This window comes from Bombina bombina, chromosome 1, assembly GCF_027579735.1.
Source record: "Bombina bombina isolate aBomBom1 chromosome 1, aBomBom1.pri, whole genome shotgun sequence".
Taxonomy (NCBI): Eukaryota; Metazoa; Chordata; class Amphibia; order Anura; family Bombinatoridae; genus Bombina; species Bombina bombina.
The window spans coordinates 1,328,475,413-1,328,494,508 of NC_069499.1; the positions used below are offsets into that span (position 1 = coordinate 1,328,475,413).

The 19,096-nt window shown below is 40.5% G+C and overlaps 1 protein-coding gene across 3 annotated transcripts in view; it reads right to left on the minus strand.

Annotated features, from left to right (window-relative positions):
- N4BP1 (NEDD4 binding protein 1) overlaps positions 1-19,096 on the minus strand; it is a 159,422-nt gene that overhangs the window by 21,778 nt on the left and 118,548 nt on the right. Inside the window, exon 7 of one of the 3 annotated variants that reach the window (XM_053702048.1) lies at positions 10,442-10,669. The exons of the other annotated variants lie outside the window; for them this stretch is intronic. Within the exon in view, the coding sequence (XP_053558023.1) occupies positions 10,645-10,669 (25 nt within the window). The 3' untranslated portion in view covers positions 10,442-10,644. Of the gene's footprint in view, positions 1-10,441; positions 10,670-19,096 lie in introns of those variants that run through there. 3 annotated transcript variants of the gene reach the window in all.

Sequence of the window (19,096 nt, forward strand, 5' to 3'; positions counted from 1 at the left end):
GAATCCCTGGTCTTTTGATCCAGATTTAACAGAGGAGACAAATCTGTGTAGTCCCCATTCCACTGATAGAGCATGCAAAGTTGCAGTGGTCTGAGATGTAGGCGGGCAAACAGAACTATGTCCATTGCCGCTACCATTAGGCCGATCATTTCCATACACTGAGCCACTGACGGCCAAGAAGTGGAATGAAGAACACGGCAGGAAGTTAGAAGCTTTGATATCCTGACCTCCGTCAGAAAAATCTTAATTTCTACTGAATCTATCAGAGTTCCTAGGAAGAAAACTCTTATGAAGGGAGAAAGAGAACACTTTTCTCTGTTCACTTTCCACCCGTGAGACCTCAGAAAGGCCAGAACAATGTCCGTATGGGACTTGGCAATTTGAAAAGTCGACGCCTGAATCAGAATGGCGCCGTGGCTAACCCGAAGGGAAGAGCCACAAACTGGTAATGCCTGTCTAGGAAGGCGAACCTTAGGGACTGATGATGCTCTATGTGAATCGGAATGTGTAGATAAGCATCATTTAAGTCCACGGTAGTCATATATTGACCCTCCTGGATCATAGGGAGGATGGTTCGAATTGTCTCCATTTTGAAGGATGGGACCCTGAGAAATTTGTTTAGGATTTTGAGATCCAAGATTGGTCTGAAATTTCCCTCTTTTTTGGGAACTATAAACAGCTTTGAATAGAAACCCTGCCCCTGTTCCTCTCTTGGAACTGGGTGCATCACTCCCATAAACAGTAGGTCTTGAACGCAACGTAAGAATACCTCTCTCTTTATCTGGTTTGCAGATAATTGTGAGAGATGAAATCTCCCCTTTGGAGATGAACCTTTGAATTCCAGAAGATAACCCTGGGAAACAATCTCTAGTGCCCAGGGATCCTGGACGTCTCTTGCCCAAGCCTGGGCGAAGAGAGAAAGTCTGCCCCCTACTAGATCCGGTCCTGAATCGGGGGCTACCCCTTCATGCTGTCTTAGAGGCAGCAGCAGGCTTCTTGGCCTGCTTCCCTTTGTTCCAAGTCTGGTTAGGTCTCCAGACTGGTTTGGACTGGGTGAAATTTCCCTCTTGTTTTGCATTAGAGGAAACCGAAGCTGCGCCACCCTTGAAGTTTCGAAAGGAACGGAAATTATTCTGCTTGGTCCTTAATTTGCTGGACCTATCCTGAGGAAGGGCATGACCCTTTCCTCCAGTAATGTCAGAGATGATCTCCTTCAGACCAGGTCCGAATAGGGTCTGTCCCTTGAAGGGGATGTTAAGAAGCTTAGACTTTGAAGTAACGTCTGCTGACCAGGACTTAAGCCATAGCGCCCTGCGCGCCAGAATGGCAAAACCTGAATTCTTAGCCGTCAGCTTGGTTAAATGAAAAACGGCATCAGAAATAAAGGAATTAGCTAACTTAAGAGATTTAATCCTGTCTAAAATATCATCTAACGGGGTCTCCACCTGTAGAGCCTCCTCAAGAGACTCGAACCAGAAAGCCGCTGCAGCAGTAACTGGGGAAATGCATGCAAGAGGCTGGAGAATAAAACCTTGATGTATAAAAATTTTCTTAAGGAGACCCTCCAATTTTTTATCCATAGGATCTAGGAAAGCACAACTGTCCTCTACGGGGATTAGTTGTACGCTTCGCTAGGGTAGAGACTGCTCCCTCCACCTTAGGGACCGTCTGCCACGAGTCCCGTATGGCGGCATCTATGGGAAACATCTTTTTAAAAGCAGGAGGGGGAGAGAACGGCACACCTGGTCTATCCCATTCCTTAGTAATAATTTCCGAAAACCTCTTAGGGACTGGAAAAACATCAGTGTAAACAGGCACTGCAAAGTACTTGTCCATCTTACACAATTTCTCTGGAACTACAATGGGTTCACAGTCATCCAGAGTTGCTAAAACCTGCCTAAGCAATAAGCGGAGGTGTTCAAGCTTAAATTTAAATGCTGTCATTTCAGAATCAGACTGAAGCAATGCCTTCCCTGAATCTGAAATGTCACCCACAGATAGAAGCTCTCCTGCCTCAGCTTCTGAGTATTGTGAGGGTATATCTGACACAGGTATTAAAGCGTCAGAAAGCTCTGTATTAGTTCTGGCCCCAGAGCTGTCTCGCTTTCCTTGTAACCCTGGCAGTTTGGACAATACCTCTGTAAGGGTATTAGTCATAACTGCCGCCATGTCCTGTAAGGTAAAAGAATTAGACGCTCTAGATGTACTTCGCGTCACTTGAGCGGGAGTTATAGGTTCTGACACATGGGGAGAGCTAGATGGCATAATCTCCCTTTTTTCAGTCAGAGAATCCTCTGGAGATAAATCTTTAAGCGCCATAATATGGTCTTTATAGTTTATAGAAATTTCAGTACATTTGGTACACATTCTAAGAGGGGGTTCCACCATGGCTTCCAAACATATTGAACAAGGAGTTTCCTCTATGTCAGACATGTTTAACAGACTAGTAATGAGACAAGCAAGCTTGGAAAACACTTAAATAAAGGTGAAACAGCAATTAAACAAAAACGTTACTGTGCCTTTAAGAGAAAAAAACTAGCACTTAAACTGCAAAACAGTGTAAAAATATAGTAAAGTCTTCAAAATGTTTACAGTGTGTGTAAGGGACTAAAGCAACATTGCACCCACTTGCAAATGGATGATTAACCCCTTAGCCCCCAAACTGGATTCAAAAACGTCAACCACTGGTAAAAAACAGTTGAGCACCTTGCACAGCTCTGCTGAGGCTCCTACCTGCCCTCAAATACAATTTGGTGAAGGAATAAACCCCTTATAATGGTCCTCAGATGCCAAAGGACTCCTCTAGTGAAGCTGGATGTCTCAGTCTGAATTAAAACTGCGCAGCAATAGCGCTAAAATAGGCCCCTCCCACCATGTACTGGATGTCAGAGGGGCCTTAAGAAAATACTCCTAGGAGTATCTGACTAGCCATGTGGAAAACTAGGCCCCAAATAAAGATTTATCTCCCTCAGAGAAAAAATGTTCTATTTATGAAAACATGTAAACGTTTTGACACTGAATAATATTAACATGAATATTACCCTGTTTTTTAAGCATAATCCCAGTCACTGTTAAATCACTGCATCAGGCTTACCTCAAATACACAAGGCTCTGTCAGCATTTTCTAGAACTTATTTCATCTCTCTAGAAATAAAAATACTGAACATACCTCAAAGCAGGTAATCTGCAGACCGTTCCCCCAACTGAAGCTTTCTTCCATACTCTTCAGTTATGTGTGAGAACAGCAATGGACCTTAGTTACAAACCGCTAAGATCATCAACCTCCAGGCAGAATTCTGCCTGAGAGTAAAAACAGTACAATGCCGGTACCGTTTAAAAATAAACTTTTGATTGAAGATAACACTACACTAAGTCACCACTTATCTTATCTCTTGATACTTCCCTTGTCGAGAGTTGCAAGAGAATGACTGGGGGTGGCAGTTAGGGGAGAAGCTATATAGACAGCTCTGCTGTGGGTGTCCTCTTGCAACTTCCTGTTGGGAAGGAGAATATCCCACAAGTAATGGATGAACCCGTGGACTGGATACACCTTACAAGAGAAAGAAGGCATCTAAGCTTTTTTTGGTTCAGTACTATGGACAGCACTTTTTTATTGGTGGATGAATTTATCCACCAATCAGCAAGAACAACCCAGGTTGTTCACCAAAAATGGGCCGGCATCTTAAGTTACATTCTTGCATTTCAAATAAAGATACCAAGAGAATGAAGAAAATGTGTTTGTAGGAGTAAATTAGAAAGTTGCTTAAAACGTCATGCTCTATCTGAATCACGAAAGAAAAAAAATTGGGTTCAGTGTCCCTTTAAGGTAATATCAGATCTCATTATGTTATAACTTTGTGTACGCAGACTTGCTCCCTTATCTTATAATTGTCTGGAACACCATAGCTCAATACAAAGAGAGAACAATGGAAAATTATAATTTTATTACTTAACTATCCTGCATCCTACTGAGAGTGTATCTTCTTCTGGTGACTGTGTTTACTTAGGCTTGTCAATAGCATATACTCCAGTATCAAAACTTTCAGTATAGGTTGGGAAACCACAAGCTATTTCAAATGCTGAAATAAGAGTAAAGGAGCTACTTGCAACCAATTTAATACAGTCTAGCAGGTAAAAAGGATCATTGGGAATAATTTAAAGGGGAGAAAGTTTTTGGGTGAACTGTCCCTTTAAGGTAGCTGGACTGTAACTTTGTGTAATAAATTTAAATTACTCTCTCTAGGGCAAAGGGTCTAAGTGTAATGTCAGATTATATTGCAAGTGCTAAATAGGGGTAAAGAGATACTTTCTGGCTGGCCAGTCTGTTAAACCTTCAGGAACAAAGCCACTAAGAGAAAAAATACTGAAGATAAGGAAGACCACAGAACTTCAATGCAGTGATTTATTTTGTACAGATAAGAAAGCTGCTTCAATTAAAAGAAAAAGGAGGTAGCGAGACAACAGCAAATGCACCATGTGACTGGCCATTGTGATCTTTTTTGAATGTCCATAGGCAAGAGTAAACTCAGAGTAAATGGCATCTATTGTAATCCTAGAATATTGATTGAAAGCTACAAACCATACACATTATATTATAGTACATTTAAACATTTGACAGAAATGTTTAATCTATTTGTATGCTGCGTTCACCAGGTTGATGGCAACCAACATGTGCATATGCTCTTGAGATTGGTACTAGAATGATCCTTAAAAGGGACAGTCTAGTCCAAAACAAACTTTCATGATTCAGATAGGGCATGTAATTGTAAAAAAATTTCAATTTACTTCTATCACCAATTTTGCTTTGTTCTCTTGGTATTCTTAGTTGAAAGCTAAATCTAGGAGGTTCAAATGCTAATTTCTAAGCCCTTGAAGGCCGCCTCTAGAGGGTGTTAGTTCATGTGTTTCATATAGATAACACTGTGCTGACGCACATGGAGTTTCTAGAAGCCAGCACTGATTGGCTAAAATGCAAGTGTCAAAAGAACTGAAATAAGGGGGCAGTTTGCAGAGGCATAGATACAAAATTATCACAGAGGTAAAAAGTACATTAATATAACTGTGTTGGTTGTGCAAAACTAGGGAATGGGTAATAAAAGGATTATCTTTTAAAAAAATACATATTCTGGTGTAGACTGTCCCTTTAAACATTATTTAGTCTGAAAATGCAAATCCATTCACCATGTTTATATAATTGTCCAGATAAGTATGTCCACTATGTCCTAAGCAAATGTTAGAGAAACCTAAAAGCAGCATGTGCTAAACCATAGAGAAAGATAAATAAAATAAGAAATCAGAGGCAAATAAGCAACAGAGTGCATTTAGCAAAGACTCTTTAAAAGAACAATTGTGATGATTTAAATGACTGAATTTGCTTATTTCCAGGGCAGTGGTCAGTGACTGACACTAGAACAAGTCATTAGAGAGGTGCATGGGGCGGTTTCGTGAACCTCTGAATACTGAAAGCAGCAGCTTTTCATGCCTTTCGGCTATTTTCGTTGCCAAATTCATTCTTATACAACAGCAACACGCTAAAATCTCAATTTGCACAGATTTTAATAAATTTGGCAATGAAAATAGCCGAGCAGCACAGGGACATTTTCTCTGGCATTCAGGGTTTCACAAAACCTCCACATGCACATCTCTACTAGTCTACACAATAAATAGTTGGAACCATGTAATCTCTGTTCAGTGTGAGAAAACAGACTATTGTCTTAATTTTATATATATATACATACACACACACACACACACATATACACACATATATATATATATATACACATACAGGAATCTGTATATTTTTCCAAATTCACTGCATGGAAGTATTTGGCGACGATAAGTAAATTATAATTAACATTGAACAAAAACCAAAACACAAGTTTATTACCACTGCACTAATGCAGACAAGATGCGTCAGCCTATTGGCATGAAGTTGTTGCCACTTCTCTCAGGCTTTGGAAAACCGTTATAAAAATGCACAGGAACTGGAAATTGCATTACACAATATCTACATACAAAATGAAGGTTTAGATAATTCTAAAGTTTTTATTTTAACCTTTTAAAGCCGTTACAACGTTGTATTCTGTCCAAAATTTTGTGGGCTTTAACGTCGATAGACGGAATACAACATCCTAACCGGGTGGCTTTCCTGAAGCCACTGGTGCTTCCCTGATGGGATCGCGGTCTGGAGGGCGTGCCTAGCATCATAGCATCTCCGTTTTTATCCAGCATTGGGAAGAATACAGGCCTCCGTTTTTATCTATATTCCTTTGTCCCATTTGTCTCATTATGGAATAAGATATTTTTAGTCATATTATCATAACATCTACACTAAGATTATTATTTAATTGAAATTTTATATATGACCTAAAACACTCAAATCTCCTTAAACTGTTATAATGCAATCATATTTTATTTAGTTGATTAAGTATACTCCTGTAATTTAATGTAGGAGTTTTATTTGAGGGCAAGTTTGCCCACATTTAATATGGATTCCGCCATTATTGTATATAGTGCTATAGCGCATAACCGGAAGTTGACAAACCGGATATGACGCTAAACCGGAAATCGCTATACCGGAACCGGAAATGCAAGTGGCGTCCACACGTGACACACGGCTTTGACGCTGCGGCGTTGATTCATACTTTGGCGGAAAAACATTTTGATCCAATGATTGGTATTTCTAACATTTAAAAGGCCTTATTATACACACCTCCTTATGTCTTGAGAAAGGCCCTGTAACGGGCTGATTGATCATAAGGAGGCTTGTATTCTACCCTGGTGAGTCTATTTCTAATAGACCAAATTTGAATAGTTGTTTTTATTTATTCTTCACAGGTTGGGGGAGTTTAGGCTTACTGATCCCATGAGACCCACCCCCACAGGACGGCACCGCAGCAGCATTTAGGACAATCTTAAGGATACAGACACCATTCAGGACTTTACACCTTGTCTAATTGGAGTTTTTGGACATTCCATCCCCTTTTTTCACTTTCACTATTTCGCCTCAGGAGGGGCGCTTATTTATAAGCACGGACTTTACTGTCAATACCCGGGTATCATTTTCTGTACCACCTACACATCACATGTGATTATTTGTATTTCAACTGTGTCATATACTTATTATTTGGAGTTAGGAGCATACCCCTTATCCTTATTTTTATTATTATTTTTTGATTTTTGTTTTTTATATGCATTTTTAATAATTATTTTTTATGTGTGGTCAGACTGGCCATAATTGAACCTTTGTTTATATTTTCTGGATATCAATTCTTGCTTTAACTTTTCTGGGAATTTTTTGCACTTATGTTATCCTCATTGTAATTAAGGTTCCATCTTGATTAGTAACCTTAAGCCTCTAGGCACTCCTAATTTGTTCTTTTCATTCTCTGTCTTCTTGTTAGGGTGCTCTCTTTTAGTGAGCGTGGTTCCAATGTAGACACTTTAACCCCAGCAGGAAAGGGTTAATTTGCAAAACAAAAACAAAACGCACATTAATAACTTGGAGTAGGTTATCTTTTAGTCAGGCAACTAGCAGCAAACTCAAATATGCAGTAAGTAATCAAGCCTCTGAGAAGGGTGTAAAAATTAAGCAGCAGTAAATTATCACATTCATTTAAAATAACATTTTATGGGACTTAAAAGGGACAGGAAAGACAAAATTAAACGTTCAAAATGAATACAGCATGTAGTTTTATTAAAATTTACACTTTTCTCTTTGTTTCCTTTATTGAAGAGTATACCCAAGTAGGCTTAATAGTGTTCATACGTCTTGAGCATTCTGTGGTTGCAGTGTTTAAAGGGACATTAAAACACTAAATACAAGTTATGCACCTCCCACTAATATAGGTGCTGCCATTATGGAACCTAGGTTACACGGCAGGTATCTGAAGGAGAGCTGCTGCACATGTGCAATGCAGTGAAAGCTATATTTTTAGCATGTAAAAGATATTGGACAGTATAGTAGCAAATGGACGTCTGGGAAACTAACCAGATTTTACCTTCAGTACCTCCTCCTTTAGCAGGTGCTTTATGTAAAAACGGTCTTTTGTGACACATGCAAGCAGTGTTCTCCCCAGGACCAGTTTAGTGGGTGCAGCACCTGGCTGGTTTTACTGACCACCCAGCTAAAATTTAAGCCAAAATTAAGTTAAAATTAGATAATATTAAAGGTTTTCAATGTTTGTTGCTCAAGTTATTTAATCAATGCATGTTAAATTATGCAATTTATATGTGCTTTGGATAGCTTAAGTATATATATTTTTTTTTATTTTTTTTTAAAAATAGATAATATAATATTGCAAAATACTACACTGCTCCCATCCAGCTGGCAAACTTATCTTTCCTTAGAACACTGGAAAGTAGGAGTTATTCTAATGCAAAGTCTGATTACCTTTACTGCCTAAAACTAATTCAGAAACACATGACGCACCGACAAGTAAAAAAGGGATATAATTAGCTGCTTTAAAGGCATCAGTGTAGGGAGAGGCAAACTCACATGTACAGAATCGGCATTCTATCCCTGATGCATTTGTAGGTGGAAATTAGCTCCTTCCTACATATAAATGTGCTTCGTTCTATTTTGGCTTTTTGTAACGTGTTCTTGCAAGTTGTTTGTCTTTCCTCAGATACAGCATGGAGGTATCAACAGCAGCTAAATGGCAGTTGGATTACTTTGGTTGGTAATATTTGTATTTATCTTGACAACAGCATGAATGGTGGATTGATTTGTGTAGACAAATTCATACAATGGTGTCAGTTATACACATCAGTGCTTATGTGAATACAAAATAAGTTAGAACAAAGCTCTTTATGCACCAATAAAGGCTTAAGAACATTTGTCTACATTGCATGACAATGCCTTTCATTACAAGTAGCCCATCCCTGGTCCTGACATCTTGTTTTTTCCATTGTGCAATGTACAGATATCTGATGTTCTGTTTTAACTCCTTAAAATGGCATAACCTTTAAAAGTAGTTACATGTATAAACCAAACCAAGAATGAGAAACTAATTATGTTGTATTGACTGCCATAAGCAAAACTCATTCTGCTTAAACCAGCTCATACAAAATTAATTCAGCAGAGAATATATTAAAAAAAAATTATATATATATATATATATATATATATATATATATATATATATATATATATATATATATATATATATATATATATATATATATATATATATATATACATACACACACACACCTTATTGCCAAGTCTTATCTGGAATAAAATAGTTTTTCCAATTTAATGTCCACATTTCATTGTATAATAACGATAATAAAAATAATAATACAATTAATAAGTATTTGATTGCTCAGTTCTACAACTATACCTGGGTATTTTAGAAATATAGAAAAAACTAAACAAAGAAACCCTCACATTTTAGCAAAGTATTTAATCCAGGTATTTTTTTTATAAAGGCCTTTCATGAGTTGAAGAATTTTCTGAAGAAATGTATCCCACTGTCTGTAAAATACAGGATGCATATACAAATGTAATGGCTAATCTGATCACTTTAAGAACAGGTTTGCATACACCAATAGGCCGAGTAGCTGTGATGGTCTTAGGAGCAGTAGCAACACACTACTTAGAGACATAAACCCCCAGCATGTAAAATTTATCTGTCTAATTTCTATCTATTATCTAATTTACTTAAAGGGACATTATACACTCATTTTTTCTTTGCATAAATGTTTTGTAGATCATATATTTATATAGCCCATAAAGTTGTTTTTTTTTTAAAAATTTAGTTTTGCTTATTTTTAAATAACATTGCTCTGATTTTCAGACTCCTAACCAAGCCCCAAAGTTTTATGAGAATACCGTCAGCTACCCTACGCCAGCTTGTTCCTGTTTGTGTAAAGGGACTTTTCATATGCAAAAGAAGGGGGAGGGGGAGTGTCTTATTTCCCACTTGCAGTGGGCTTTCCAGCTACCTTTTCAACAGAGCTAAACTGACAGCTTCTAAGCAAGTTTTTAAACAGTTTTATACTGGATTTTTATATCAGTATCTGTGCATCTTATTCTTTATAGTAGTGTCTATTGCATGCAGTTATATCAAAATGAGTGTATACTGTCCCTTTAATACTCATGTTCTTCTTTGTCGAAAAGCAGACAGGAAGGTGAGGGAACATTCATATAACTGGAGCAATATATGGCAGCTGTTTTAGAACTGCTATACATTTGCAAGAACCGTAGGTGGTAGAAGCACGGTTTACGGTCATGTACTGTTCCAGATATGCACATGCTACCTATTTAGATCTCTCCAACAAAATACCAGAACAAAGACATTTGATAATAGAAGTAAATTTAAATTTTTGTCTTCAAATTGTATGCTGTGTCGCATAAAAATACATTGGAGGTTCATATCCCTTTAAGAGTTCATTCTGCCTAATGGACTTTAACAAAAAAAACACAAGAAAAATATTTTTTTTTATAGAAATAATGCCACTTTATTATATAAAATATTTAATGTCATTCCTTCAATTTTGTGGCCAGTGAATCCACTAGGAAGGAAAAGTCACTAGATATTCAACCAGCCACATACTTGCCAGAACCAGGTCTATTCGACCCAGGAAGATAATTTGTTGCCACGCTGGTATAAGTCTCCATCATGTGGTGCGCAAGATTCAGCGGTAGAACCATGGCCTGCAGCTGGTGGTGCAGTGAATGCAATTAGTATATTGCCATTTTGACTGGTACATAACAAGCTATTTTAAACCACAAAATGTTAACACATACAATCAACTGTTTACAGTAACCTAGCACATCTGAAACGTGTTACATTAAAGACAAAGTGACAATCTTACAATGGTAAATACATTTTAAATTTTTTTATCCAGCCTACAACATAACAGAGAAACTAGGCAAACTAAGCACGGAGGTCAAAGGCTGACTGACAATACAATTCTTAGCAGTTAAAAAAATAAAAAAGGACTTAAAAAAAAAAAATGGTTTGGGGTTTTAATTTTGCCCCATTTTTCATAATTTTGTTCTGAAACTGCAGTCCTTCCCAAGCCCTCTGTTGGACTCATTATTAAAGTCCTATCACAGAGGGCTACCTAGGTAGACATTCGTGAGAATGTTCACCGTGAACTTAGTAATGTCATTGCAAAAATCACCTTGCTTGACACAAAGACTGCAGCAAATCAAACAGATTGAGTTACAGGGTGAATGGGATGGGACTTCCAGAGACAAAATGTCATTACAGCTTATGCCCTGCCCTTCAGTTCCACTGATCCCACCATTCGGTCACATATGTTTACCGATGTGCAGCACAGAAGGACAGCTGATAGTAGCAGATATCCCTGTGCAGCAGGAGCAGCCTTGACTGTGAGAAACAGCTCCCTCTCTGCATGGGCATTCAATTAAAGGCTCTGACCTGTGTGAGGCTGGGGGAGCAAGGACAGAGCAAGGGATGGAACAGAGGAGTGACACAGCATAGGAGATAGGAAGATGGAGAACTTATTCATAAAATACAAATTAATAGCTCATACACCTGGGCACAACATAGCTAGACTACTAAAATCATACACTGTTCATCATAGTTGCTTTGCTATTTTGCTGACCAGCTTCCATGGTTTTGGAAAGGGCTGCTACTGCACATGTACTAATCATATAACACATTCATATACAAAAATAGCAATTGTAATAATTGCAAGTTCTCCCCAGGACAATTTTTTTTAATGAGTGCACCACCTGGCTAAAATTTAAGTCAGTATTCAGGTAATCGTAATATTGGCTAATATAAAAACTGTCCTATTTATTTAATCATAATTTGTGTAATAAATATGTTTAATTATGCAATTAATTTGTGCTTCAGATATAAAAAAAAAAACAAAATTTATGCTTACCTGATAAATTTCTTTCTCTTGTGGTGTATCCAGTCCACGGGTTCATCCATTACTTGTGGGATATTCTCCTTCCCAACAGGAAGCTGCAAGAGGACACCCACAGCAGAGCTGTCTATATAGCTCCTCCCCTAACCCCCACCTCGAGTCATTCGACCGAAGACAAGTAAGAAAAAGGAGAAACTATAGGGTGCAGTGGTGACTGTAGTTTAAAAAATAAAAACACCTGCCTTAAAGTGACAGGGTAGGCCGTGGACTGGATACACCACAAGAGAAAGAAATTTATCAGGTAAGCATAAATTTTGTTTTCTCTTGTAAGGTGTATCCAGTCCACGGGTTCATCCATTACTTGTGGGATACCAATACCAAAGCTTTAGGACACGGATAAAGGGAGGGACAAGGCAGGTACCACTGCCTGTAAGACCTTTCTCCCAAAAATAGCCTCTGAGGAAGCAAAAGTATCAAATTTGTAGAATTTAGAAAAAGTATGAAGCGAAGACCAAGTCGCCGCCTTACAAATCTGTTCAGAGGCCTCATGTTTAAAAGCCCATGTGGAAGCTACCGCTCTAGTAGAATGAGCTGAAATTCTTTCAGGAGGCTGCTGGCCAGCAGTCTCATAGGCTAAACGAATTATGCTTCTTAGCCAAAAAGAAAGAGAAGTTGCCGAAGCCTTTTGGCCTCTCCTCTTTCCAGAGTAGACAACAAACAATGCAGATGTTTGACGAAAATCCTTAGTAGCTTGCAAATAAAACTTTAAAGCACGAACCACGTCAAGATTGTGTAACAGACGTTCCTTCTTTGAAGAAGGATTAGGACACAGTGACGGAACAACAATTTCCTGATTGATATTCCTATTAGATATTACCTTAGGAAGAAACCCAGGTTTGGTACGCAAAACTACCTTATCTGCATGGAAGATCAGATAAGGGTAATCACACTGCAAGGCAGATAACTCTGAAACTCTTCGAGCCGAAGAGATAGCTACTAAAAACAGAACTTTCCAAGATAAAAGCTTGGAATGCAACGGAATGCAACGGAACCCCTTGAAGAACCTTAAGAACTAAATTTAAACTACATGGCAGAGCAACAGGTTTAAACACAGGCCTGATTCTAACCAAAGCCTGACAAAGCGCCTGAACGTCTGGAACATCAGCCAGGCGCTTGTGCAAAAGAATAGACAGAGCAGAAATCTGTCCCTTTAAGGAACTAGCCGATAATCCCTTTTCCAATCCTTCTTGGAGAAAACATAGTATCCTGGGAATCCTGACCTTACTCCACGAGTAACCCTTGGATTCACATCAATGAAGATATTTACACCATATCTTATGATAGATTTTCCTGGTGACAGGCTTTCGAGCCTGAATCAAGGTATCAATGACCGACTCGGAGAAACCACGTTTTGATAAAATCAAGCGTTCAATCTCCAAGCAGTCAGACGCAGAGAAACTAGATTTGGATGTTTGAATGGACCTTGGAGTAGAAGGTCCTGCCTCAGCGGCAGAGTCCATGGTGGAAAGGATGACATGTCCACCAGATCTGCATACCAAGTCCTGCGTGGCCACGCAGGTGCTATCAAAATCACAGAAGCTCTCTCCTGCTTTATCTTGGCAATCAGACGAGGGAGGAGAGGAAACGGTGGAAACACATAAGCCAGGCTGAAGGACCCGGGCACAGCTAGAGCATCTATCAGCGTCGCCTGGGGATCCCTCGACTTGGACCCGTAACGAGGAAGCTTGGCGTTCTGACGAGACGCCATCAGATCCAGTTCTGGTTTGCCCCATAATTGAATCAGCTGGGCAAATACCTCCGGATGGAGCTCCCACTCCCCCAAATGAAAAGTCTGCCGACTTCGAAAGTCCGCCTCCCAGTTCTCTACTCCTGGGATATGGATAGCAGATAGATGGCAAGAGTGAACCTCCGCCCATAGAATTATCTTTGAAACTTCCATCATTGCCAGGGGACTCCTTGTTCCCCCCTGATGGTTGATATAGGCTACAGTCGTGATATTGTCCGACTGAAATCTGATGAACTTGACCGCAGCTAGCTGAGGCCAAGCCTGAAGAGCATTGAATATCGCTCTGAGTTCCAGAATGTTTATCGGAAGGAGGGCTTCCTCCTGAGTGCACGAACCCTGAGCCTTCAGGGAGTTCCAGACCGCACCCCAGCCCAGAAGGCTGGCATCTGTTGTCACTATAGTCCACTCTGGCCTGTGGAAACTCATTCCCCTGGACAGGTGGACCCGGGATAACCACCAGAGAAGAGAATCCCTGGTCTTTTGATCCAGATTTAACAGAGGAGACAAATCTATATAATCCCCATTCCACTGATTGAGCATGCAAAGTTGCAGTGGTCTGAGATGTAGGCGGGCAAACGGAACTATGTCCATTGCCGCTACCATTAGGCCAATCATTTCCATACACTGAGCCACTGACGGCCGAGAAGTGGAATGATGAACACGGCAGGAAGTTAGAAGCTTTGATATCCTGAACTCCGTCAGAAAAATCTTCATTTCTACTGAATCTATCAGAGTTCCTAGGAAGGAAACTCTTGTGAAGGGAGAAAGAGAACTCTTTTCTCTGTTCACTTTCCACCCGTGAGACCTTCAGAAAGGTCAGAACAATGTCCGTATGGGACTTGGCGATTTGAAAATTCGACGCCTGAATCAGAATGTCGTCTAGGTAAGGAGCCACCGCTATGCCCCGCGGCCTTAGGACCGCCAGAAGGGACCCTAGAACCTTCGTAAACCCTCTGGGGCCGTGGCTAACCCGAAGGGAAGAGCCACAAACTGGTAATGCCTGTCTAGGAAGGCGAACCTTAGGAACTGATGATGCTCTCTGTGAATTGGAATGTGAAGATAAGCATCCTTTAAGTCCACGGTAGTCATATATTGACCCTTCTGGATCATAGGGAGGATGGTTCGGATTGTCTCCATTTTGAAGGATGGGACCCTGAGAAATTTGTTTAGGATCTTGAGATCTAAGATTGGTCTGAAAGTTCCCTCTCTTTTGGGAACTATAAACAGGTTTGAATAGAAACCCTGTCCCTGTTCATCTCTTGGAACTGGGTGGATCACTCCCATAACCAGAAGGTCTTGAACGCAACCTAAGAATGCCTCTCTCTTTATCTGGTTTGCAGATAATTGAGAGAGATGAAATCTCCCCTTTGGAGATGAACGTTTGAATTCCAGAAGATAACCCTGGGAAACAATCTCTAGTGCCCAGGGATCCTGGACGTCTCTTGCCCATGCCTGGGTGAAGAGAGAAAGTCTGCCCCCTACTAGATCCGGTCCCGGATCGGGGGCTACCCCTTCATGCTGTCTTAGAGGCAGCAGCAGGCTTTTTGGCCTGCTTCCCTTTGTTCCAAGTCTGGTTAGGTCTCCAGACTGGTTTGGACTGGGTGAAATTTCCCTCTTGTTTTGCATTAGAGGAAACCGAAGCTGCGCCACCCTTGAAGTTTCGAAAGGAACGAAAATTATTCTGTTTGGTCCTTAATTTATTGGACCTATCCTGAGGAAGGGCGTGACCTTTTCCTCCGGTCAGAGATGATCTCCTTCAGGCCGGGCCCGAATAGGGTCTGTCCCTTGAAGAGGATGTTAAGAAGCTTAGACTTTGAAGTAACGTCTGCTGACCAGGACTTAAGCCATAGCGCCCAACGCGCCTGAATGGCAAAACCTGAATTCTTAGCAATTAGCTTGGTTAAATGAAAAACGGCATCAGAAATAAAGGAATTAGCTAACTTAAGAGCTTTAATCCTGTCTAAGATATCATCTAACGGGGTCTCCACCTGTAGAGCCTCCTCAAGAGACTCGAACCAAAAAGCCGCTGCAGCAGTAACTGGGGCAATGTATGCAAGAGGCTGGAGAATAAAACCTTGATGTATAAAAATGTTCTTAAGGAGACCCTCCAATTTTTTATCCATAGGATCTAGAAAAGCACAACTGTCCTCAACGGGGATAGTTGTACGCTTAGCTAGGGTAGAGACTGCTCCCTCCACCTTAGGGACCGTCTGCCACGAGTCCCGTATGGCGGCATCTATGGGAAACATCTTTTTAAACGCAGGAGGGGGAGAGAACGGCACACCTGGTCTATCCCATTCCTTAGTAATAATTTCCGAAAACCTCTTAGGGACTGGAAAAACAGTGTAAACAGGCACTTTAAAGTATTTGTCCATCTTACACAATTTCTCTGGGGTCACAGTCATCCAGAGTCACTAAAACCTCCCTAAGCAATAAGCGGAGGTGTTCAAGCTTAAATTTAAACGCTGTCATTTCAGAATCAGACTGAAGCAACGTCTTCCCTGAATCTGAAATGTCACCCACAGATAGAAGCTCTCCTGCCTCAGCTTCTGAGCATTGTGAGGGTATATCGGACACAGGTATTAAAGCGTCAGAAAGCTCTGCATTAGTTCTAGCCCCAGAGCTGTCTCGCTTTCCCTGTAACCCTGGCAGTTTGGACAATACCTCTGAGAGGGTAGCATTCATAACTGCCGCCATGTCCTGTAAGGTAAAAGAATTAGACGCGCTAGATGTACTTGGCGTCCATGAGCGGGAGTTATAGGTTCTGACACATGGGGAGAGCTAGATGGCATAATCTCCCTTTTTTTAGTCAGAGGATCCTCTGGAGATAAATCTTTAAGCGCCATAATATGGTCTTTATAGTTTATAGATACTTCAGTACATTTGGTACACATTCTAAGAGGGGGTTCCACAATGGCTTCCAAACATATTGAACAAGGAGTTTCCTCTACGTCAGACATGTTTAACAGACTAGTAATGAGACAAGCAAGCTTGGAAAACACTTTAATAAAGGTGAAACAGCAATTAAACAAAAACGTTACTGTGCCTTTAAGAGAAAAAAAAACTAGCACTTAAACTGCAAAACAGTGTAAAAATATAGTAAAGTCTTCGAATTTTGCACCCACTTGCAAATGGATGATTAACCCCTTAGCCCCCAAACCGGATTTAAAAACGTCAACCACCTGTAAAAAACAGTTGAGCACCTCTCCACAGCTCTGCTGAGGCTCCTACCTGCCCTCAAATAGGATTTGGTGAAGGAATAAACCCCTTATAATGGTCCTCAGATGCCAAAGGACTCCTCTAGGGAAGCTGGATGTCTCAGTCTGAATTAAAACTGCGCAGAAATAGCGCTAAAATAGGCCCCTCCCACCATGTACTGGATGTCAGAGGGGCCTTAAGAAAATTCTCATAGGAGTATCTGACTAGCCATGTGGAAAACTAGGCCCCAAATAAAGATTTATCTCCCTCAGAGAAAAAACGTTCTATTTATGAAAACATGCAAACGTTTTGACACTAAATAATATTAACATGAGTATTACCCTGCTTTGTAAGCATGATCCCAGTCGTTAAATCACTGCATCAGGCTTACCTCAAATACACAAGGCTCTGTCAGCATTTTCTAGAACTTATTCATCTCTCTAGAAATAAAAAACATAATTTATGCTTACCTGATAAATTTATTTCTCTTGTAGTGTATCCAGTCCACGGATCATCCATTACTTATGGGATATTAACTCCTCCCCAACAGGAAGTGCAAGAGGATTCACCCAGCAGAGCTGCTATATAGCTCCTCCCCTAACTGCCATTACCAGTCATTCGACCGAAAACATGCAGAGAAAGGAAAACCATAGGGTGCAGTGGTGACTGTAGTTTAATGGAAAAATTACCTGCCTTAAAGTGACAGGGCGGGCCGTGGACTGGATACACTACAAGAGAAATAAATTTATCAGGTAAGCATAAATTATGTTTTCTCTTGTTAAGTGTATCCAGTCCACGGATCATCCATTACTTATGGGATACCAATACCAAAGCTAAAGTACACGGATGACGGGAGGGACAGGCAGGCTCTTTATACGGAAGGAACCACTGCCTGAAGAACCTTTCTCCCAAAAAAACAGCCTCTGAAGAAGCAAAAGTGTCAAATTTGTAAAATTTGGAAAAAGTATGAAGAGAAGACCAAGTTGCAGCCTTGCAAATCTGTTCAACAGAAGCCTCATTCTTAAAGGCCCAAGTGGAAGCCACAGCTCTAGTAGAATGTGCTGTAATTCTTTCAGGAGGCTGCTGTCCAGCAGTCTCATAGGCTAACCGTATTATGCTACGAAGCCAAAAGGAGAGAGAGGTAGCCGAAGCTTTTTGACCTCTCCTCTGACCAGAATAAACGACAAACAGGGAAGACGTTTGTCGAAAATCCTTAGTTGCCTGTAGATAAAATTTCAGGGCACGGACTACATCTAGATTGTGTAGCAGACGTTCCTTTTTCGAAGAAGGATTAGGACACAAAGATGGAACCACAATCTCTTGATTGATATTCCTGTTAGTGACCACCTTAGGTAGGAACCCAGGTTTAGTACGCAGAACTACCTTGTCTGAATGAAAAATCAGATAAGGAGAATCACAATGTAAGGCAGATAACTCAGAGACTCTTCGAGCCGAGGAAATCGCCATTAAAAACAGAACTTTCCAAGATAACAACTTGATATCAATGGAATGAAGGGGTTCAAACGGAACCCCCTGTAAAACATTAAGAACTAAGTTCAAACTCCATGGTGGAGCAACAGTTTTAAACACAGGCTTGATCCTAGCTAAAGCCTGACAAAAAGCTTGAACGTCCGGAACTTCTGACAGACGTTTGTGTAAAAGAATGGACAGAGCTGAAATCTGTCCCTTTAAGGAACTAGCGGATAAACCCTTTTCTAAACCTTCTTGTAGAAAAGACAATATCCTCGGAATCCTAACCTTACTCCATGAGTAACTCTTTGATTCGCACCAATATAAGTATTTGCGCCATATCTTATGGTAAATCTTTCTGGTAACAGGCTTCCTAGCCTGTATTAAGGTATCAATAACTGACTCAGAAAAACCACGTTTTGATAAAATCAAGCGTTCAAAGTCAGCTTCAGAGAAATTAGATTTTGATGTTTGAAGGGACCCTGGATCAGAAGGTCCTGTTTCAGAGGTAGCGACCAAGGTGGACAGGATGACATGTCCACTAGATCTGCATACCAAGTCCTGCGTGGCCATGCAGGCGCTATTAGAATCACTGATGCTCTCTCCTGTTTGATTCTGGCAATCAATCGAGGAAGCATCGGGAAGGGTGGAAACACATAAGCCATCCCGAAGGTCCAAGGTGCTGTCAAAGCATCAGAACCGCTCCCGGATCCCTGGATCTGGACCCGTAACGAGGAAGCTTGGCGTTCTGTCGAGACGCCATGAGAT